General features: G+C 39.7%; 1 protein-coding gene and 2 long non-coding RNA genes across 3 annotated transcripts; all 3 read right to left on the minus strand.

Moving 5' to 3' along the window:
* Positions 1-4,204: 4,204 nt before the first annotated feature.
* LOC123733142 (uncharacterized) lies at positions 4,205-4,907 on the minus strand. Its single transcript, XR_006763620.1, has 2 exons — positions 4,861-4,907; positions 4,205-4,616 (listed from the first exon to the last, which is right to left on the minus strand). It is a non-coding gene; the product is annotated as an uncharacterized lncRNA (long non-coding RNA).
* Positions 4,908-4,983: 76 nt separating this feature from the next.
* LOC106598233 (uncharacterized) lies at positions 4,984-6,839 on the minus strand. Its single transcript, XM_045712511.1, has 4 exons — positions 6,245-6,839; positions 5,659-6,036; positions 5,138-5,305; positions 4,984-4,997 (listed from the first exon to the last, which is right to left on the minus strand). Exons 1-4 carry the CDS (start codon positions 6,474-6,476, stop codon positions 4,984-4,986), a joined length of 792 nt encoding a protein of 263 aa, XP_045568467.1. The 5' UTR covers positions 6,477-6,839.
* Positions 6,840-21,141: 14,302 nt separating this feature from the next.
* LOC106594490 (uncharacterized) lies at positions 21,142-23,236 on the minus strand. The gene is made up of 4 exons (XR_006763613.1): positions 22,508-23,236; positions 21,918-22,091; positions 21,616-21,726; positions 21,142-21,425 (listed from the first exon to the last, which is right to left on the minus strand). It is a non-coding gene; the product is annotated as an uncharacterized lncRNA (long non-coding RNA).
* Positions 23,237-23,709: the final 473 nt, after the last annotated feature.

The following is a 23,709-nucleotide window of genomic DNA, read 5'->3' on the forward strand; positions in this document are numbered from 1 at the left end:
ATAACGGTATCAGCCAAAAGAACAGGTTTACCGTTCTCTGTAGACTCCCACTGTTCAGTCTCCGTTGAACGTGCATAATAGGGTTTTAGCCTCTCTAGGGTGGGTGGGACGAAATCGTCCCACCTACTCAACAGCCAGTGGAATCCCGTGGCGCGTTATTCAAATACCTTAGAAATGCTATTACTTCAATTTCTCAAACATATGACTACTTTACACAATTTTAAAGACAAGACTCTCATTAATCTAACCACACTGTCCGATTTCAAAAAGGCTTTACAACGAAAGCAAAACATTAGATTATGTCAGCAGAGTACCCAGCCAGAAATAATCAGACACCCATTTTTCAAGCTAGCATATAATGTCACATAAACCCAAACCACAGCTAAATGCAGCACTAACCTTTGATGATCTTCGTCAGATGACAATCCTAGGACATTATGTTATACAATACAGGCATGTTTTGTTCAATCAAGTTCATATTTATATCAAAAACCAGCTTTTTACATTAGCATGTGACTAGCATGTAACTAGCATTCCCACCGAACACTTCCGGTGAATATACTAAATTACTCACGATAAACGTTCACAAAAAATATAACAATTATTTTAAGAATTATAGATACAGAACTCCTTTATGCAATCGCTATGTCCGATTTTAAAATAGCTTTTCGGTGAAAGCACATTTTGCAATATTCTGATTAGATAGCCCGGCCACCACAGGCTAGCTATTTTGACACCCACCAAGTGTGGTACTCACCAAACTCAGAATTACTATTAGAAAAATTGGATTACCTTTGCTGTTCTTCGTCAGAATGCACTTTCAGGACTTCTACTTCAATAACAAATGTTGGTTTGGTTCCAAATAATCCGTTCATGCGTTCAAGACACTATCGGAAGGGTAACGAAGGGTGACGCGCCCGGCGTGTTTCGTGACAAAAAAATTCAAAATATTCCATTACCGTACTTCGAAGCATGTCAAACGCTGTTTAACCTCTCTGGGCTAGGCGGGACGAATTCGTCCCACCTACGCAACAGCCAGTCTAATCCAGTGGTGCGATTTTCAAATACCTTAAAAATCCTATTACTTCAATTTCTCAAACATATGACTATTTTATAGCTATTTAAAGACAAGACTCTCGTTAATCTAACCACACTGTCCGATTTCAAAAAGGCTTTACAACGAAAGCAAAACATTAGATTATGTCAGCAGAGTACCAAGCCAGAAATAATCAGACACCCATTTTTCAAGCTAGCATATAATGTCACAAAAACCCAGAAGACAGCTAAATGCAGCACTAACCTTTGATGATCTTCATCAGATGACAACCCTAGGACATTATGACTGAAATATTGTAGTAACCTGACCTGGGACTGTACTAATTTGGAATTTAGACCGGTGACTGTTCTAATGTGGTAATCTTACCCGGTACTGTACTACTATGGTTATCTGACCTGGGACGGTTCCACTGTGGTAATCTGACCTGGGACTCTACTGCTGTGGTAATCTGACCAGGGACTGTACTACTGTGGTAATCTGACCTGGGACTGGTCTACTGTGGTAATCTGACCTGGGACTCTACTACTGTGGTAATCTAACTTGGGTCTGTACTACTGTAGTAATCTGCCTGGGAATGTACTACTGTGGTAACCTGACCTGGGACTCTACTACTGTGGTAATCTCACCTGGGACTCTAATAATGTAGTAACCTGACCTGGGAGTGTAGTACTTTGGAAACCAGACTGGTGACTGTCCTATTGTGGTAATCTGACCTGGGACTCTGCAACTGTGGTAATCTGACCTGGGACTCTAGTACTGTGGTAATCTGACCTATGACTGTTCTACTGTGGTAATCTGACCCGGGACTGTACTACTGTGGTTATCTGACCTGGGGCTGTGTTACTGTGGTAATCTGACCTTGGACTTTTTATTGTGGTAATCTAACCTGGGACTGTACTACTGTCGTAATCTAACTTGGGTCTGTACTACTGTAGTAATCTGCCTGGGAATGTACTACTGTGGTAACCTGACCTGGGACTCTACTACTGTGGTAATCTCACCTGGGACTCTAATACTGTAGTAACCTGACCTGGGAGTGTAGTACTTTGGAAACCAGACTGGTGACTGTCCTACTGTGGTAATCTGGCCTGGCACTCTAGTACTGTGGTAATCTGACCTGTGACTGTTCTACTGTAGTAATCTGACCCGGGACTGTACTACTGTGGTTATCTGACCTGGGACTGTGTTACTGTGGTAATGTGACCTTGGACTTTTTTATTGTGGTAATCTAACCTGGGACTGTACTACTGTAGTAATCTAAACCTGGGACTGTACTACTGTAGTAATCTGACCTGGGACTCTACTACTGTGGTAATCTGACCTTGGACTGTATTACTGTGGTAATCTGACCTGGGACTGTACTACTGTGCTAATCTAAAACTGGGACTTGTCTACTGTGGTAATCTGACCTGGGACTGTACTACTGTGGTAATCTGACATGGGACTGTACTAGTGTGATGATCTGATCTGGGACTGTTCTACTGTGGTAATCTGATCTGGGAAAAATGCAGATATTAATCAGAAAATGCCAACCACTAAGGAAGTGTCACCAAAAGGTTAATTTGGTAACATTCAAAGTTTTTACATTTATTTTCTACTTTTAATAGATTGAACATGCACTTTCTGTTATATCTGCTCTTCATTCAGATGAAATTATCTACTTTTCATGTATGATTAGTATTTGGTGAAAATACATCTAATGGTTAACTTCTGGAATTAAATCATGCTTTTTCAGAGACTACTGTTTTGTTGTATAATCAACCTGATTTCACTATGTAACTCTATCTATAATGTAGTATAATTAACCTGATTACATTATGTAACTCTATTGATAATGTGGTATAATTAACCTGATTTCACTATGTTACTCTAATGATGTGGTATAATTCACCTGATTTCACTATGTAACTCCATTGATAATGTAGTATAATTAATCTGGTTTCACTATGTAACTCTATCGATAATGTGCTTTCACTGAAAGCTTCACGGAGCTTCATTTAAAACTTAAAATGTTCAACCATATACAGGGTCAGGGATATCCAACCCCAGTTGTAACTAACCCGAATCAGTTTATCAACGAGCTAATTATTATTTGTGCTAGATTAGGGTTGGAGTGAAAAACTACCATCCTGTAGGTTTCCAGGAACAGTGTTAAAGAGACCTGGGCTTCATGTTTATGAAACCATAGAAACTACTCTGGTTCTACTCAACAACTCTGTATTCCACTAAAACCACACCTCTTAACATTTAAATCACACCTCTTATCATATAAACCACACCTCTTAACATTTAAACCACACCCCTTAACATTTAAATCACACCTTAACATATAAATTACACCCCTTAACATATAAACCACACCCCTTAACATTTAAACCACACCCCTTAACATTTAAACCACACCCCTTAACATTTAAATCACACCTCTTAACATATAAATTACACCCCTTAACATATAAACCACACACCTTAACATATAAACCACACCCCTTAACATTTAAATCACACCTCTTAACATATAAATCACACCCCTTAACATATACATTTCCTCCTTAACATAGAAATCACACTCCTTAACATATAAATCACATCTCTTAACATATAAATCACACCTCTTAACATATAAACCACCCCACTTAACATTTAATTCACACCTTAACATATAAACCACACACCTTAACATATAAACCACACCCCTTAACATTTAAATCACACCTCTTAACATATAAATTACACCCCTTAACATATAAACCACACCCCTTAACATTTAAATAACACCTTAACATATAAACCACACCCCTTAACATTTAAATCACACCTCTTAACATATAAATCACACCCCTTAACATATAAATCACACCCCTTAACATATAAATCACACCCCTTAACATATAAATCACACCCTTAACATATACGTCACATCCCTTAACCTCCATGCTCTTTATATGCATCTCAGTCATCCTCTAAAGCCACACCCTCTTTATTTCTAAGCCACACCTTCTTCACCAAAGTCTCAACCCTTCACATCTACCCACACCCTCAAATTGCTCTGATTGGTTTGCTGGAGCATTTGTCAAACCAAATATAATGACCTCACGCTCTTAGAGAAGTTAAGGGGAGACAAATAAATAATCAAATAAAATGTAATTAAACTGAATCAATATTTATTCAGCTACATTAACACATATCAATACACTTACAAATGGAAAACAATGAACTTTAACACCTAGAATTACAAACTAAGACTGTAACAACAGCTATTTAACCATTATTCCCTGATCTTAACCACATTTTCTAAATCACTATTGTTATTATTATTAAAAGGTTACAGACAAAAGTTTAAAAATAAATCACTTGTATGAAAAGGTTAAAAAAAATTAAGTAACTCTTAAAAATAATGCCCTCCCAGCTACATTGGTATAGGTCTCACACTCTGCTGGTATTGATGGATGGTAATGGTATCAGTCTGCTGGTATTGATGGCTGGTATAGGTCTCACTCTGCTGGTATTGATGACTGGTATAGGTCTCACACTGTTGGTATTGATAGATGTGTATGTTCTGAAGTATGAGCGCGAGAGATAATAATAATCTGTTAATATTAATGATTTATCATCATACATTAGGATTATACATTATGTATTGTTACTTTTTACCTTCTGTTTTTTATGACTATATCTGCCATTTAAAATACAATTTCAATAATACTGGGTTACCAAACACATGGACTTCAAATTAAGATGGCTTCCCAAAATAAAACTACAATACCCACTTTGACAGTAGTCTGCTCTCTGCTGTCACTTACCCTGGTTGAAGTCCTGTTCAGAGGAACCTGAGTCTCAGTTGGAGCTGCAGAGGAAGAGTTAGCATCATTAAAACACCAAGTTGAGGTCAAACTAGGATAGTTCAGTTTAAAGTTGGTAGATGTTTAAATATTGCGGTCTAAATGATTAAAAAAAAACAAAGGCTTAAAACGTAGGTAATTATTTAAATAATAGGTAAGATTGATTAGGAGTACCCAGACTTAAAACATGAATGAGTGAAAAAGTCAATCCTGACAGAGAGTGAGAGAGTCAGTGTACCTGTTGTTCTATAGAAGGAGTAGACGCAGGCAGAGAAGAGGAGAGCAGACACAGGACACAGACTGAACAGCAACATCCAACACAGACCACAGTCTACAGGAGGAGGGGAGGATGAGGATGGCTCAGGAGGACTGGTTTCTGGACATAGACTGGCAGGAGGACAGGTTTCTGGACATAAACACAAGAAAACATTAAGAAATTCATTGAGAATCTTTTTTCGCCCACAGTCTACAGGAGGAGGGGAGGAGGAAGAGGACTCAGGAGGACTGGTTTCTGGACAAAACATTAAACAGAAACAGAACTACACTCTTAGAAACAATCAAGACCTTCTCAATAATCTATTGTTAGTCATGACTCTTGGTTGGTTAAACATCAGTTTGAGGGGACATTTTATGAGTTTAGATTAGTCTCAGAGGGTTGATACAAAATAAGATACATTTACTTTGGCGTAACTCTCATTCAAGGAAACCAATACCAAAGATACAGCAGGAAGATAAAGACAGAATAATAACTGTTCTTACCAAGTGAAATCCTAGTGGTGATGTTTCCACAGTGGACCAACTCTTTATATTTCATTCGTTTTCCTTCTTGAAACTTGTACTTCACAGTCCCACAGTAGTAGAGTGCCAGGTCAGATTCAGTGATGTTCTCAATCAGTAGATCATAGGAGATGTTAGAGGGGTTCCATAACACATTAAATCCAGGGAGAGAGATGGAACTTAAAAACTTAGTTAAAATAACAAGAGGAGGCTGGTACTTGTGAGAACAGTTCCTATACCACATTATGTATATTCCAGAAGTTATGTTACAGTCACAGTAGAGAGTGATGTTGTCTCCTGGTCTGACTTTCATCTCCACCTCTGCTGCAGAGATCCCATCCTGACTGGAGGAAACAGCACCTACAGGTAGCAGAGGAACAGTGTTTGGATGAATCACAGAATGTCACTTTGACATCATAAACTTCTCCACATGAAAATGTAAATGTCATGTCTTTACCACAGTCCACACAAAATCACAATAATAAGATAAGACATCTGGTCAACCATAAAACCACATCAAGAAATCAGCTTTCATCCAGCTATAAGACCAAGTAAAACAGTTACTCACATAAGAATGCAATCAGGGTGACACACAGCCTGTCCATGTTGCGGTCTGATGGTCTGATGGTGACTGTCAGAGAGTAGCTGGGTTTTTGAGTAAAAAGGTCTTTGCTGTGTATTTCTGTGTTCATGATTAGATGTACTATACCATGAAAGGACATACGAGCAGCGATTGGTTCGATCGAGTGGAAGGTTTTCAGCCTGTGGTCCTTTTCCCTGAAAACCTTTTCGTGTGACATTAAGGGGAGGGTCTAGCATAGAGGTAAACAGGTTTCACAATAATGTGAAGTTAATGGAAATTATTCAGCTTCTTTGAGGTGTTCACCTTAGATAGCAACACCTTAAGAGACCTATAGACATTACGAAGAAACAACCACACATTTTGATGACTGAGTTAACCTTTAAACCAGAAAATACACTTATACAGAGGCTAAAAATAGGCTAATAGACCTATAATCCTTTATAACTGTAATCAGGCAGTAGCCCTAATGTTAGACCTAAAGTAGACCTTTATATCTGTAGTCAGGAAGTAGTCCTAATGTTAGACCTAAAGTAGACCTTCATACCTGTAGTCAGGAAGTAGGTCTAATGTTAGACCTAAAGTAGACCTTTATACCTGTAGTCAGGAAGTAGGTCTAATGTTAGACCTAAAGTAGACCTTTAGACCTTTAACACAGAGTTCCTGGATACAGCCATTAGCTGTGATATATTGGCCATATACCACAACCACCCAAGGTGCCATATTGCTGTTATAAACAGGTTACCAACATAATTAGAACAGTAAATAAGTTGTTTGCATTGTACCTGTGGTATATTGTCTCATATATATAGCCAATTAGCATTCATGAATATATAGCATTCAACTAGCAAGTTTTAAAACTGACTTTTAATTAGTGAATAGAGATAGTGTTATTTTTCATTGTTGACCATTTTATTTGGAACACTAAACTATGGTGGTGATAATAGTAAACTTCAATACCCAAGATGCATTGGAGGATGTGCTATATACCCAGTGTTAAACAGTTGTTTTTATCCCATCTGATGAATGATCTCTGTGTTTATCAATGAACAGTGGCCAATCAGTTAACATCCACACTCTAGTCAATATGTGTGAAGGGGAGAGATATATGTGACAAATGAACTTGTAATAACAATGTTTGGACTCTCTTCCTCAGGCTGAATGACAGCACCATGACAACAACAACAGGAAGTCAGTGTGGTATTCCTGTGTACTGAGTGTGTCCTCTTGGCCAATCAGTGACTAGCTCTTATATGAGTACTGTAACACCAACATCATAATATCAGACTTATCAACGTCAGTAGTGGTCGATGTATGTATATGTTTACATGTGTTTACATGTGTGTAGATCTGTTCACATTTGTGAAAACATATGTGTGGGTTCATATATCACTATGTGTGTGGTTGTGGTTTACTCAGCTAGTGCTGCTGCTCTGTATGGGAGGGGTTAAGGGGGGCCTGGGTTTCAGGTCTGAGGAGCAGTGTCAGAGTAGCTGGGTCTGTCGGTAACAGTATCAGAGTAGCTGGGTCTGTCAGTAACAGTATCAGAGTAGCTGGGTCTGTCAGTAACAGTATCAGAGTAGCTGGGTCTGTCAGTAACAGTATCAGAGTAGCTGGGTCTGTCGGTAACAGTATCGGAGTAGCTGGGTCTGTCAGTAACAGTATCAGAGTAGCTGGGTCTGTCAGTAACAGTATCAGAGTAGCTGGGTCTGTCAGTAACAGTATCAGAGTAGCTGGGTCTGTCAGTAACAGTATCAGAGTAGCTGGGTCTGTCAGTAACAGTGTCAGAGAAGCTGGGTCTGTCAGTAACAGTATCAGAGTAGCTGGGTCTGTCAGTAACAGTATCAGAGTAGCTGGGTCTGTCAGTAACAGTATCAGAGTAGCTGGGTCTGTCAGTAACAGTATCAGAGTAGCTGGGTCTGTCAGTAACAGTATCAGAGTAGCTGGGTCTGTCAGTAACAGTATCAGAGTAGCTGGGTCTGTCAGTAACAGTATCAGAGTAGCTGGGTCTGTCAGTAACAGTATCAGAGTAGCTGGGTCTGTCAGTAACAGTGTCAGAGTAGCTGGGTCTGTCAGTAACAGTATCAGAGTAGCTGGGTCTGTCAGTAACAGTATCAGAGTAGCTGGGTCTGTCATTAACAGTGTCAGAGTAGCTGGGTCTGTCAGTAACAGTATCAGAGTAGCTGGGTCTGTCAGTAACAGTATCAGAGTAGCAACAACACAAAAAGGACTATGCATGATATACAATCATATGGACACACCTTTAACAGTATCACACATACATACATATATGTATGTGTTGTCGTGTCTTTGGCTATGCCGAATTAAGTGATATGACATGCTAACTTATAAAATGATTTCTCTGTAATTAATATTACCTGATTAAGCGAATCATGTAAATGTAATTAACTAGAAAGTCGGGGCACCACGGAAGAACGTTTATAGAGCCGTTATCTTCCGAATAAACTCTTAAAATACTTTGTAATATTTTACATCGATAACAGTCAATATTAACCCTTGTCTTATTTTCAGTCTCATAATGAAAGTTGTAAATTCTTGGCTATCTTCACGAACCCTGGCTAACAAGTTGAATCAGCAATACAAAATTGGGTTAAATTATTTATTTACTAAATACCTAAACTAATCACACAGAATTACATATACACAGAATCAAATGATGTCATACAGAAAACGTCCTGGTGGACGGAACCTGGTTACACAGAGGAAAGGGGGTTGGGCTTGAATGAAAGAGCGGGAAGATTTAGGAACACAGATACAGCAGCTATGCTATCGTAAATATATTATCTTATGCATTCTAAATTACCGCCCATTTGGAAAAGGAAAATGCAATAAATATTTACTCTGAGCTGCGCTTTGGTAGATTGGTCGTAGATGCTGGCCGGGTTGGCCAACAGATCTTCCTATACTCGGAAGAATGTCTCTGGTGGTAAATTGGATACGTGGTGGTATCTTCGTCCGTCTGTTAGACTGGATCGGTCATCCGTCTTTTCCTAGCCCACGTCTACAGCGGCCGCTGCTAACTCAACGGCTAGGAAGTAGCACTTCTGTAGTGAATAAGCTCAAAGTTCATACCAGTTCATACCATAGCTCACGCCGAGGTTGGCTTAGTTCTGTCCTTGACATGTGTGTCCTTCTAACGTAGAGGCTGCAGACCTCCCGTACTGGAACAACCTGGTTATCTTTTCGTCAGAGGCTTATATAGTGGAGAGGGGGAGGGAGGTGTTTCATCGTTTATAACCCCTGTCTCTTCACAGGGTTGGGCCACTGATCAAGCAGGGCACTTTCCTTATGAAAACCCAATTCTCTCATTTGGAAGCTAAAATTACATTTAATCTCCTAACAAACAATTTCAATATCAAACATTTCAATTGCATAACAATTCCATGTGACTCTGATAACTAGAGGGTGGATACTTTCCCAGGTACAGTTTATGTCGTCCTGTCATCAGTCATAATGTCTCAGATGACAACTGAAATGAAATCCATACTCATTACGTTCTAAAGCATATTTCCAACTGGTTTTATTACCAAAATATGGTTCCTTTTCCCCATTTGTTTGATGTTCCCAGACTCTCTATATTTAACACAGGCTATTCAAGTCCTTCAGTAGGGTCAGAGAGGGGAAGGGAGAAAGGTATTTATGGGGGGGGGGTCATAAACCTTACCCACAGGCCAACGTCATGACAGTGTGTATATACATATATATATTTGTGTGGGTATGTGTGTGTGAGTTGGGTATATGGGGGTGTGTCCATATGATTGTATATCATGCATAGTCCTTATATATATATATACATATAAACACATGTAAACATGTACATACATTGACCACTACTAATGTTGATCAGTCTGATATTATGATGTTGGAATTCCAGTACTCATTTAAGAACTAGTCATGATTGTCTGAGAAGACACACTCACCACATTGGAAACCCACACTTACTTCCTGTTTCTGTTGCCATGGTGCAGCTATTCTCCTGATGATGAACTCACATTTCACACTGAGGGCGTTTCTCACTTTTTCTATGTCCTATTTGTTGCCAAGATGTTTTGTGGATAAATACTACATTTTGGGATGCCTCAATTAGCTCATACATATTATGTTGAGATTTAAATGTTATGATTACTGGATGTTCATAATTTGATAAATCAAACATTAATACTGGCAGGCTACAGCTATAGAGGCCAACAATAAGCCTCTGTCTCATGATAGGTCTCTGTCACATGATAGGTCTCTGTCACATGATAGGTCTCTGTCACATGATAGGTCTCTGTCACATGATAGGTCTCTGTCACATGATAGGTCTCTGTCTCATGATAGGTCTCTGTCAGAAGTGTCTTCTCATTCAAGGGTCAACAGTTACATCATCATTAGTGTTTGGTTCTTCATGTTGTGTTTGATGATGTTGCAGCAGGTTGACTTGACTAGGTGTTGCTATCTACAACGACCACAGAAAAGAAGCTGAATATTTTCCAAACCGGTTTACCTCGATGCTAGACAATCCTCCTTCATGTCACACAACATGGGTTTCAGAGAAAAGGACCACGAGCTGAAAACGTTCCACTCGATCAAACCAATCGCTGCTTGTATGTCCTTTCATGGTAAAGTACATCTAGTCGTTAACACGGAAATACAGAGACCCTCCCCATTATGTATTAAAGGGACTTTAAGATTCATATGTTTTGCTGCAGGCCTTATAATAGATACTGTTGCTATGTGTCTAAAACTCTGCCACTATATGTTGAACAAGCATGTATATTAGTCTTTGTGGTTAAGCCCTGGCTGTTGTGAGAGTGTGCTTGCAGGCTGGGTCTGAGTCAGACTGAAACTAGATAAAGAGAAGTAACCACTGTCTGGTTTTGACATGTTGATCTTGTGTGACAGTGGACAATGCTAATGAATTCAGAGAAGCTACTGTACTAGGTTACTTTATAAGGTAACATCAGTTTACTGCTGCACACATACACTGACGTTGGTGATTATACCACCAGGGAGTGATCACATGTATATAATCAGCTGTCCCTTTAGGTGGGGTGCAGAACTTACTCTGAAACATACATGATGTGTTTCCATTGATAGCTGTTAGCTGTCTGCAAATGCATTAATGAAGGTTTGATTAATTTACTTAAAGATGATATTGTCAGACTGCTGATTTCACCAATAAGCCAATGATTGACAAGGAACAAGGAACCTACCCCGGCAACAACAATAAGTCAATGATTGACAAGGAACAAGGAACCTAACCCAACAGTCACATGCCCAAATATAACAGTGAAATGCTTACTTATAAACCCATAATCAACAATGCAGTTTTAAGAAAAATAAGCTTTAAGTAGAAAATAACAAATAATTAAAGAGCAGCAGTGAAATTACATTAGCGAGGCTATATACTGTACATGGGGTACCGGTAGAGAGTCAATGTGAGGGGGCACTGGTTAGTCAAGGTAATTGAGGTATAATGTACATGTAGGTAGAGTTAAAGGGACTATGCATAGATTATTTACAGAGAGAAGCAGCAGCGTAAAAAGGGGGAGGGGGAGGGGGGCAATGCAAATAGTATGGGCAGCCATTTGATTAGATGTTCAGGAGTCTTTTGGCTTGGGGGTAGAAGCTGTTAAGAAGCCTTTCGGACCTAGACTTGGCGCTCCGTTACCGCGTGCCATGTGGTAGCAGAGAGAACAGTCTATGACTAGGGTGGGTGGAGTCTTTGAACATTTTAGGGCCTTCATCTGACACCACCTGGTTTAGAGGTCCTGGATGGCAGGATGTTTGGCCCCAGTGATGTACTGGGCCATACGCCTTGCCCTCTGTAGTGCCTTGCGGTCGGGGGCCAAACAGTTGCCATACCAGGATGTGATGCAACCAGTCAGGATGTTCTCGATGGTGCAGCAGTATAACTTTTTTGACGATCTGAAGACCCATGCCAAATCTTTTCAGTCTCCTGGGGGGGAATAGGCTTTGTCGTTCCCTCTTCAGAGACTGTCTTGGTCTGTCAGGCCTACCACTGTTGTGTCATCTGCAAACTTAATGATGGTGTTGGAGTTATGACTGCATGGCCAGGGACGAGTGCACAGGGAGAACAGGAGGGCCCCCCCGTGTTGTGGATCAGCGTGGCAGATGTGTTTTTACCTACCATTACCACCTGAGGTCGGCCCATCAGGAAGTTCAGGATCCAGTTGCAGAGGGAAGTTTTTAGTCCCAGGGTCCTTAGCTTAGTGATGAGCTTTGAGGGCACTATGGGGTTGAATGCAATTTGGAATGGGTCTAGGGTTTCTGGAATAATGATGTTGATGTGAGCCATGACCATCCATTCAAAGACCTTCATGGCTATAGGTGTGAGTGCTATGGGTCGGTAGTCATTTAGGCAGGTTACCTTAGTGTTCTTGGGCACAGGGACTATGGTGGTCTGCTTGAAATATGTTGGTATTACAGTCTCAGTCAGGGACAGGTTGAACATGTCAGTGAAGACACTTGCGAGTTGGTCAGCACAAGCTCAGAGTTCCTGGTAATCAGTCTGGCCCTGCGGCCTTTTGAAGGTTGACCTGTTTAAAGGTCTTACTCACTTCGGCTACAGAGAGCGTGAACACAGTCGTCCGGAACAGCTGATGCTCTCATGCATGTTTCGGTGTTGCTTGCCTCGAAGCAAGCGTAAAAGTAATTTAGCTTGTCTGGAAAGCTTCTGTCACTGGGCAGCTCAAAGCTTTGCTTCCTTTTGTAGTCTGTAATAGTTTGCAAGTCTTGTCACATCCGACGAGCATCGGCGCCAGTGTAGTATGACTCAATCTTAGTCCTGTATTGATGCTTTGGCTGTTTTATGGTTTGTCGGAGGGCATAGCGGGATGTCTTATATGTTTCTGTACAGCACTTTGAGATATCAGCTGATGTAAGAAGGGCTATATAAATACATTTAATTTGATTTGATTATATGCGTCAGGATTAGAGTCCCGTCCTTGAAAGCGTCAGCTCTACCCTTCAGCTCAGTGCGGATGTTGCCTGTAATCCATGGCTACTGGCTGGGGTATGTGCGTACAGTCAATGTGGGGATGACACCATCGATGCACTTATTGATGAAGCCAGTGACTGATGTGATGTACTCCTCAATGCCATCGTAAGAATCCCAGAACATAATCCAGTCTGTGCAAAACAGTCCTGTAGCTTAATAACATCTGCTTCATCTGATCACTTTTTATTGACCGAGTCACTCGTGTTTCCTGCTTTAGTTTTTGCTTGTAAGCAGGAATCAGGAGGATAGAATTATGTTCAAATTTGCCAAAAATGGAAGGCGAGGGAGATATTTGTTTGCAACTCTTTGTGTGGAGTAAAGGTGGTCTACTACTGTTGACCATCCTCCCAACGAAGGGGCATGACCTGGGACTCTACTACTGTGGGACTAAGGTCACCACTTGGATTTTAATTGGTAAAAATGTGTTCCTTGTTTCATGTGTGAACATCCAGTAAAGTCCATGTTCCTCTGGTGGTGAACATGTTCTGAAGCTTTTTAAAGATCATATTAAAACAACACGTAGTTGGTAGTAACTGTATCCAGGGGACTAGATGATAGGTTATATTAACCTGTTAGGGCTAGGGGGCAGTATTGACACGGCCTGATAAAAAACGTACCCGATTTAATCTGGTTACTACTCCTGCCCAGTAACTAGAATATGCATATAATTATTGGCTTTGGATAGAAAACACCCTAAAGTTTCTAAAACTGTTTGAATGATGTCTGTGAGTATAACAGAACTCAAATGGCAGGCCAAAACCTGAGAAGATTCCATGCAGGAAGTGGCCTGTCTGAGAAGTTGTGTTTCATCTTGGCTCTTTTTATTGAAGACTGAGGATCTTTGCTCTAACGTGACACTTCCTACGGCTCCCATAGGCTCTCAGAGCCCGGGAAAAAGCTGAACGATATCGAGGCAGCCTCTGGCAGAAACACATTATCGCTTTTGGCAAGTGGCCGATCAGAGTACTATGCGCTTAGGCGTGTGCCCGAGTCGACCGAATGCTTTATTTTCTTTCGTCTGTTTACCTAAACGCAGATTCCCGGTCGGAATATTATCACTTTTTTATGAGAAAAATGGCATAAAAATTGATTTTAAACAGCGGTTGACATGCTTCGAAGTACGGTAATGGAATATTTAGAATTTTTTTGTCACGAATTGCACCTTGCTCGTCACCCTTATTTACCCTTTCGGATAGTGTCTTGAACGCACAAACAAAACGCCGCTATTCGGATATAACGATGGATTATTTTGGACCAAACCAACATTTGTTATTGAAGTAGCAGTCCTGGGAGTGCATTCTGACGAAGACAACAAAAGGTAATCAAACTATTATAATAGTAAATCTGATATTGGTGAGTGCTAAACTTGCCGGGTGTCTAAATAGCTAGCCCATAGTGGTGGCTGGGCTATGTACTTAGAATATTGCAAAATGTGCTTTCACCAAAAAGCTATTTTAAAATCGGACATATCGAGTGCATAGAGGAGTTCTGTATCTATAATTCTTAAAATAATTGTTATGCTTTTTGTGAATGTTTATCGTGAGTAATTTAGTAAATTGTTAGCAAATTCCCCGGAAGTTTGCGGGGGGTATGCTAGTTCTGAACGTCACATGCTAATGTAAAAAGCTGTTTTTTGATATAAATATGAACTTGATTGAACAAAACATGCATGTATTGTATAACATAATGTCCTAGGGTTGTCATCTGATGAAGATCATCAAAGGTTAGTGCTGCATTTAGCTGTCTTCTGGGTCTTTGTGACATTATATGCTAGCTTGAAAAATGGGTGTCTGATTATTTCTGGCTTGGTACTCTGCTGACATAATCTAATGTTTTGCTTTCGCTGTAAAGCCTTTTTGAAATCGGACAGTGTGGTTAGATAAAGGAGAGTCTTGTCTTTAAAATGCTGTGAAATAGTCATATGTTTGAAAAATTGAAGTTTTTGTATTTTTGAGGAATTTGTAATTCGCGCCACGCCTATCATTGGATATTGGAGCAGGTGTTCCGCTAGCGGAATGTCTAGATGTAAGAGGTTAAAATAATTGTTATGCTTTTTGTGAACGTTTATCGTGAGTAATTTAGTAAATTCACCGGCAGTGTTCGGTGGGAATGCTAGTCACATGCTAGTCACATGCTAATGCAAAAAGCTGGTTTTTGATATAAATATGAACTTGATTGAACAAAACATGCATGTATTGTATAACATAATGTCCTAGGGTTGTCATCTGATGAATATCATCAAAGGTTAGTGCTATATTTAGCTGTGGTTTGGGTTTATGTGACATTATATGCTAGCTTGAAAAATGGTTGTCTGATTATTTCTGGCTGGGTACTCTGCTGACATAATCTAATGTTTTGCTTTCGTTGTAAAGCCTTTTTGAAATCGGACAGTGTGGTTAGATTAACGAGAGTCTTATCTTTAAAATGGTGTAAAATAGTCATATTTTTTAAAAATTGAAGTAATAGCATATCTAAGGATTTGAATAACGTGCCACAGGATTCAACTGGCTGTTGAGTAGGTCCCACCTAGCCCATAGAGGTTAAACAGTTATCACTAGCCGGCCTCCACTCAGTACCATGTCCTGCACCTTAGACACTGTTACTAGCCATCCGGTACTCTACCCTGCACCTTAGACACTGTTACTAGTCGGCTACCACCTGGTACTCTACCGTGCATCTTAGACACTGTTTCTAGTCGGCTACCACCGAGTACTCTACCCTGCACCTTAGAGACTGTCACTAGCCACTCAGTACTATACCCCACACCTTAGACATTTTTACTACCCTGCACCTTAGTGACTGCTGCCCTATGTACATAGTCATGGAATACTAGTCAATAATGTTTCCATCCTGTTTTACCCACTTCATATGTACATATATACTGTATTCTAGTCATATCATCAGATATTGCTGCACTGTTGGAACTATAAACAAGCATTTCAGCTGCACGTGATAACATCTGTAAAACTGTGTATGCAACCGAATTTTTTTTATTTGCTTTGATTTGGTATAATTAATCTGATTTCACTATGTAACTATTGATATTGTGGTATAATTAACCTGATTTCACTATGTAACTCTATTGATAATGTGGTATAATTAACCTGATTTCACTATGTAACTCTATTGATAATGTGGTATAATTAACCTGATTTCACTATGTAACTCTATTGATAATATATTTTTCTGAAAGCTTTACTGAGAAACATTGAAAACATTTAAAATGTTCAACCATAGGCTGCGTCAGGGCCCTCCAACCCTGTTCATTGAAAGCTACCCTCCAGTAGGTTTTCACTCCAACCCCCAGTTGTAACTAACCTGATTCTTCTTATCAACAAGCTGATTATTATTGTGCTAAATTAGGGTTGTAGTGTAAACCTACAGGATGGTAGCTTTCCAGGAACAGGGTTAAAGAGCCCTGGGCTTCATGTTTATGAAACCATAGAAACTGCTGTGTTTCTACTCAACAACTCTGTCTTCCTCTAAAACCACACCCCATTCACTTCTAAAACCACACCCCTTCCTTTAAAAGCAATTTAAAACCCATACATTTTAATCACACCCCTTAACATATATAACATATAAATCACACCCCTTAACATTTAAATCACACACCTTAACATATAAATCACACACCTTAACATATAAATCACACACCTTAACATTTAAATCACACCCCTTAACATATAAATCACACCCCTTAACATATAAATCACACCCCTTAACATATAAATCACACCCCTTAACATATAAATCACACCCCTTAGCCTCCAAGCTTTGGTTATGCATATCTGTCATCTACACCCTCTAAAACTTTAAGCCACACCCTGAAATACATCTGAATGACTTGCCAGAGAATTTGTCAAACCAAATACCATGACCTCGTGCTCTAAGAAAAGTTAAACTTAGAGACTGTAACCTCTCTGGGGTATGTGGGACGCTAGCATCCCACCCGCGGGACACACTATTCAACAGCCAGTGAAATAGCAGGGCGGCAAATTCAAAACAACAAAAATCTCATAATTCACATTTCTCAAACATACAACTATTATATCCCATTTTATAGATACACTTCTCGTTAATCCAACCACATTGTCCGATTTCAAAAAGGCTTTACGGCGAAAGCATAACATTAGATTATGTTAGGACAGCGCCGAGACAAGAAAAACCACACAGCCATTTTCCAAGCAAGGAGAGGCGTCACATAAACCAGAAATACAGCTAAAATTAATCACTAACCTTTGATGATCTTCATCAGATGGCACTCCTAGGACTTCATGTTACACAATACATGTATGTTTTGCTCGATAAAGTTCATATTTATATCCAAAAACTGCATTTTACATTGGCATGTAATGTTCAGAAATGTTTTGCCTCCCAAAACCTCCGGTGAATGAGCACATCAATTTACAGAAATACCCATCATAAACGTTGATAAAATATTCTACAGTTATTCAAAGAATTACAGATACACTTGTCCTTAATGGAACCGCTCTCTCAGATTTCAAAAAAGCTTTACGGCGATAGCAAATTTTGCAATAATCTGAGTACAGTACTCAGATATCAAAACAAGCCAAACAGATACCCGCCATTTTGGAGTCAACAGAAATGACAAAAATTACATTAGAAATATTCACTTACCTTTGATGATCTTCATCAGAATGCACTCCCAGGAATCCCAGTTCCACAATAAATGTTTGTATTGTTCAATAAAGTCCATCATTTATGTTCAAATATCTCCTTTTTTTCACGCGTTTAGTCCACTACGCAAAATGTCACGACGAAAAGTAAAAAAAAGTTATATTTACGTTGGTAGAAACATGTCAAACGATGTATAGCATCAATATTTAGGATGTTTTAACCTGTTATGGATAGGGGGCAGTATTTTCACGGCCGGATTAAAAACGTACCCGATTTAATCTGATTATTACTCCTGCCCAGAAACTAGAATATGCATATAATTATTAGCTTTGGATAGAAAACACTCCAAAGTTTCTAAAACTGTTTGAATGGTGTCTGTGAGTATAACAGAACTCAAATGGCAGGCCAAAACCTGAGATGATTCTGTACCGGAAGTACCCTGTCTGACAATTTCTTCGCCTTCTTTGCCATCTCTATCCAAAACAGGGGATCTCTGCTGTAACGTGACATTTTCTAATGCTCCCATAGGCTCTCAGAAGGCGCCAGAACGTTGAATGATGACTTTGCAGGCCATGGCTGAAAAACAGTAGCGCATTTGGTAAGTGGTCGATCTGAGAACAATGACACTGGTGCGCGCATGCATGAGACGACTCCATGTTTTAATTTTCAGTATTTGAACGAAAACAACGACTCCCGGTCGGAATATTATCGCTTTTTTTCAAGAAAAATCGCATAAAAATTGATTTTAAACAGCGTTTGACATGCTTCGAAGTACGGTAATGGAATATTTTGACCTTTTTTGTCACGATACGATCTGGGCGCATCACCCTTCGTTATCCTTCGGATAATGTCTTGAACGCACAACAAAACGCCGCTATTTGGATATAACTATGGATTATTTGGAACCAAACCAACATTTGTTATTGAAGTAGAAGTCCTGGGAGTGCATTCTGACGAAGAACAGCAAAGGTAATCCAATTTTTCTTATAGTAAATCTGAGTTTGGTGAGTGCTAAACTTGGTGGGTGTCAAAATAGCTAGCCATGATGGCCAGGCTATCTACTCAGAATATTGCAAAATGTGCGTTCACCAAAAAGCTATTTTAAAATCGGACACCTCGATTGCACAAAGGAGTTCTGTATCTATAATTCTTAATATAATTGTTATGTTTTTTGTGAACGTTTATCGTGAGTAATTTTGTAAATTCACCGGAGGTTTGCGGGGGGTATGCTAGTTCTGAACGTCACATGCTAATGTAAAAAGCTGGTTTTTGATATAAATATGAACTTGATTGAACAAAACATGCATGAATTGTATAACATAATGTCCTAGGTGTGTCATCTGATGAAGATCATCAAAGGTTATTGCTGCATTTAGCTGTCTTCTGGGTTTTTGTGACATTATATGCTAGCTTGAAAAATGGGTGTCTGATTATTTCTGGCTGGGTACTCTGCTGACATAATCTAATGTATTGCTTTCGTTGTAAAGCCTTTTTCAAATCGGACAGTGTGGTTAGATAAAGGAGAGTCTTGTCTTTAAAATGGTGTAAAATAGTCATATGTTTGAAAAATGGACGTTTTCGGATTTTCGAGGAGTTTGTATTTCGCGCCACGCCTTATCATTGGATATTGGAGTGGTGTTCCGCTAGCGGAACATCTAGATGTAAGAGGTTTTAACATATAGATCACACCACTTAACATATTAACCACACCCCTTAACATATAAACCACACCCCTTAACATATAAACCACACCCCTTAACATATAAACCACACCCCTTAACATATAAACCACACCCCTTAGCCTTCATGCTCTGTATATGCATCTCTGTCATCCTCTAAAGCCACACCCTCTTTATTTCTAAGCCACACCTTATTCCCCTGTAAGTCACACCCCTTCACATCTAATTCACACCCCCAGATAGCTCTGATTGGTTTGCTGAAGCATTTGTCAAACAAAATACGACGACCTCGTGATCTAAGAGATGTTAGGGGGAGACAAATAAATGATGAAATAACATCTAATTAAACTGAATCAATAATTATTCAGACTCATTAATACATATCAATACACTTACAAATGGAAAACAATGAACTTTAACACCTAGAATTACAAACTAAAACTATAACAAGAGCTTTTTAAACATTATTCGCTGAGCTTCAAAACATTTTCTAAATCAATATTGTTATTATTATGAAAAGGTTACAGACAAAAGTTAAAACATAAACAATTTGCATGAAAGGGTTTTTAAAAAGCACAACATTTTCCCCTAAAAATTAAGTAAATCTAAAAAATATCAAAATTACTGTTGTTACACCTTGTCCTCCCAGCAATGTTGGTATAGGTCTCACACTCTGCTGGTATTGATGGCTGGTATAGGTCTCACACTCTGCTGGTATTGATGGCTGGTAAAGGTCTCACACTCTGCTGGTATTGATGGCTGGTATAGGTCACACTCTGCTGGTATTGATGGATGGTATAGGTCTCACACTCTGCTGGTATTGACAGATGGTGTAAGTCTCATTCTCTGCTGGTATTGATGGATGGTATAGGTCTCACACTCTGCTGGTATTGACAGATGGTGTAAGTCTCATTCTCTGCAGGTATTGATGGATGGTATAGGTCTCACACTCTGCTGGTATTGACAGCTGGTACAGGTCACACTCTGCTGGTATTGATGGCTGGTATAGGTCTCCCTCTGCTGATATTGATGGATGGTATAGGTCACACTCTGCTGGTATTGATGGATGGTATAGGTCTCACACTCTGCTGGTATTGATGGCTGGTATAGGTCACACTCTGCTGGTATTGATGGATGGTATAGGTCACACTCTGCTGGTATTGATGGCTGGTATCGGTCTCACACTCTGCTGGTATTGATGGCTGGTATAGGTCACACTCTGCTGGTATTGATGGCTGGTATAGGTCACACTCTGCTGGTATTGATGGATGGTATAGGTCACACTCTGCTGGTATTGATGACTGGTATAGGTCTCACTCTGCTGGTATTGATGGATGGTATAGGTCTCACACTCTGCTGGTATTGACAGATGGTGTAAGTCTCATTCTCTGCAGGTATTGATGGATGGTATAGGTCTCACACTCTGCTGGTATTGACAGCTGGTACAGGTCACACTCTGCTGGTATTGATGGCTGGTATAGGTCTCCCTCTGCTGATATTGATGGATGGTATAGGTCTCACACTCTGCTGGTATTGATGGATGGTATAGGTCTCACTCTGCTGGTATTGATGGATGGTATAGGTCTCACTCTGCTGGTATTAATGGCTGGTATAGGTCTCACTCTGCTGGTATTGATGACTGGTATAGGTCTCACACTCTGCTGGTATTGATGGCTGAGTAGGTACTGAAGTCAGAGTTCTGGACTCTCTTCTTCTTCTTTGGTCTCCTCTGTTCCTGACGGATATCCAACAATGCATAAAACAGGTCCTTCTTCCTGAGAGACAGATAGAGAGAGAGACAGACAGACAGAGAAATAGGCCAAGACTGAGACAGAGACAGAGAGAAAGAGGCCGAGAGAAAGACAGAGTGAGAGATTCTATGTTATATTTTAATATTAGTGATATGTGAACATTAATATTTTACAACTTATATATATATATATATATATATATATCTACTGTTATTAATGACTATAATCGGCATCAAAAAAACTATTTGAAAAGGGCAGGGTTACCTAATACATGGACTACAAATCAAGATGGCTACCCATAATAAAACTACAACACCCATTTTGACTGTAGTCTGCTCTCTGCTGTCACTTCCCCTGGTGGAGTCTCAGCTGGAGCTGCAGAGGAAGAGTTATCACCATTAAAACACCAAGTTTCAGGTTAAACTAGGACATTTCAGTTAATAGTTAGTAGATGTTTACATATTGTGGTCAAAATGCTTTAAAAAAAGAAGGTTAAAAACATAGGTACCCAGACTTAAAACATGAATGAGTTATTAAGTTATTCCTGACTGAGAGAGTCAGTGCACCTGTTGTTTGTAGAAGGAGTAGACGCAAGTGGAGGAGAGGAGGGAGGAGAGCAGACACAGGACACAGACAGAACAGCAACATCCAACACAGCCCACAGTCGACATCAGGTGTTCTGACATCATCACAGTCTTCAGGAAGTGGAGGGGAAGAGGAGTGCTCGGGAGGACTGGTTTCTGGACAAAACATTAAACATAAACATTGTTTTCTTTTGTTCTATTGTATTTTTGACTGAATGTTTTGTTTATTCCATGTGTAACTCTGTGTTGTTGTATGTGTCGTATTGCTATGCTTTATCTTGGCCAGGTCGCAGTTGTAAATGAGAACTTGCTCTCAACTAGCCTACCTGGTTAAATAAAGATGAAATAAAAACAGAACTACTCTCTTAGAAACAATCAAGGTCTTCTCAATAATCTGTTGTCAATCATGACTCTTGGTTGTTTAAACATGAATTTAAGGAGACATTTTATGAGTTTAGATAAGTCTCAGAGGGTTGATACAAAATAAGATTCATTGGCATAACTCTCATTTCAAAGAAACCAATACCAAAGATACAGCAGGAAGATAAAGACAGAATAATAACTGTTCTTACCAAATGAAATCCTAGTGGTGATGTTTCCGTAGTGGTACAACTCTTTACGTATAAATGGTTTTCCTTCTCCAACCAGGTTCGTCTCCACAGTCCCACAGTAGTAGAGTCCCAGATCAGATTCAGTGATGTTCTCAATCAGTAGATCATAGGAGTTGTTAGAGGGGTTCCACACCACATGACATCCAGGTAGAGAGATGGAACTTAAAAACTTAGTTGAAATAACTAGAGGAGGCTGGTACTTCTGAGAACAGTTCCTATACCACATAATGTATACTCCAGTAGTTATGATACAGTCACAGTAGAGAGTGACATTGTCTCCTGGTCTGACTCTCAGCTCCACCTCTGCTGCAGAGATCCCATCATGACTGGAGGAAACAACACCTACAGGTAGCAGAGGAACAGTGTTAGGATGAACTGACTGGAGGAAACAGCACCTACAGGTAGCAGAGGAACAGTGTTAGGATGAAATGACTGGAGGAAACAGCACCTACAGGTAGCAGAGGAACAGTGTTTGGATGATTCACAGAATGTCAGTTTTACATCATAAACTTCTCCACCTGAAAATATAAACGTCATTTCTTTACCACAGTCATCACAGTATCACAACAACAAGATAACAAATCTGGTCAACCATAAAACCACATCAAGAAATCATCTATCATCCAGCTATAAGGAACAGTAAAAAAAGTGACACAGAGCCTGTCCGTCTGATGGTCTGATGGTGACTGTCAGAGTGTAGCTGGGTCTTTGAGTAACAAGGTCTTTGCTGCGTATTTCTGTGTTCATGCCTTGTTGTACATTACCATGAAAGGACATACGAGCAGCGATTGGTTCATTCGAGTGGAAAGTTTTCAGCTCGTGGTCCTTTTCTCTGAAACCCATCTTGTGACAGGAAGAGGAGGGTCTAGCATCGAGGTAAACAGGTTTCAAACCAACGTGACGTCAATGGAAAATATTCAGCTTATTTTAGGTGTTCACCTTAGATAGCAACACCTTAAGAGACGTGTAGACACTAAGAAGAATCAAACACACATTTTGATGATAGAGTTGACCTTTAAACCTTAAAGAAAATACACTTATAGAGAGGCTCAGTTGAACTATAGACCTTTAATCCTGTAGTCAGGCAGTAGAAATCATGTTTGACCTCATGCACGCTTAACTGAACATTGAATGTTCTGTTTTAATACAGTTAAACTACAATA

Source organism: Salmo salar, unplaced genomic scaffold, assembly GCF_905237065.1.
Source record: "Salmo salar unplaced genomic scaffold, Ssal_v3.1, whole genome shotgun sequence".
NCBI classification, from domain to species: Eukaryota; Metazoa; Chordata; class Actinopteri; order Salmoniformes; family Salmonidae; genus Salmo; species Salmo salar.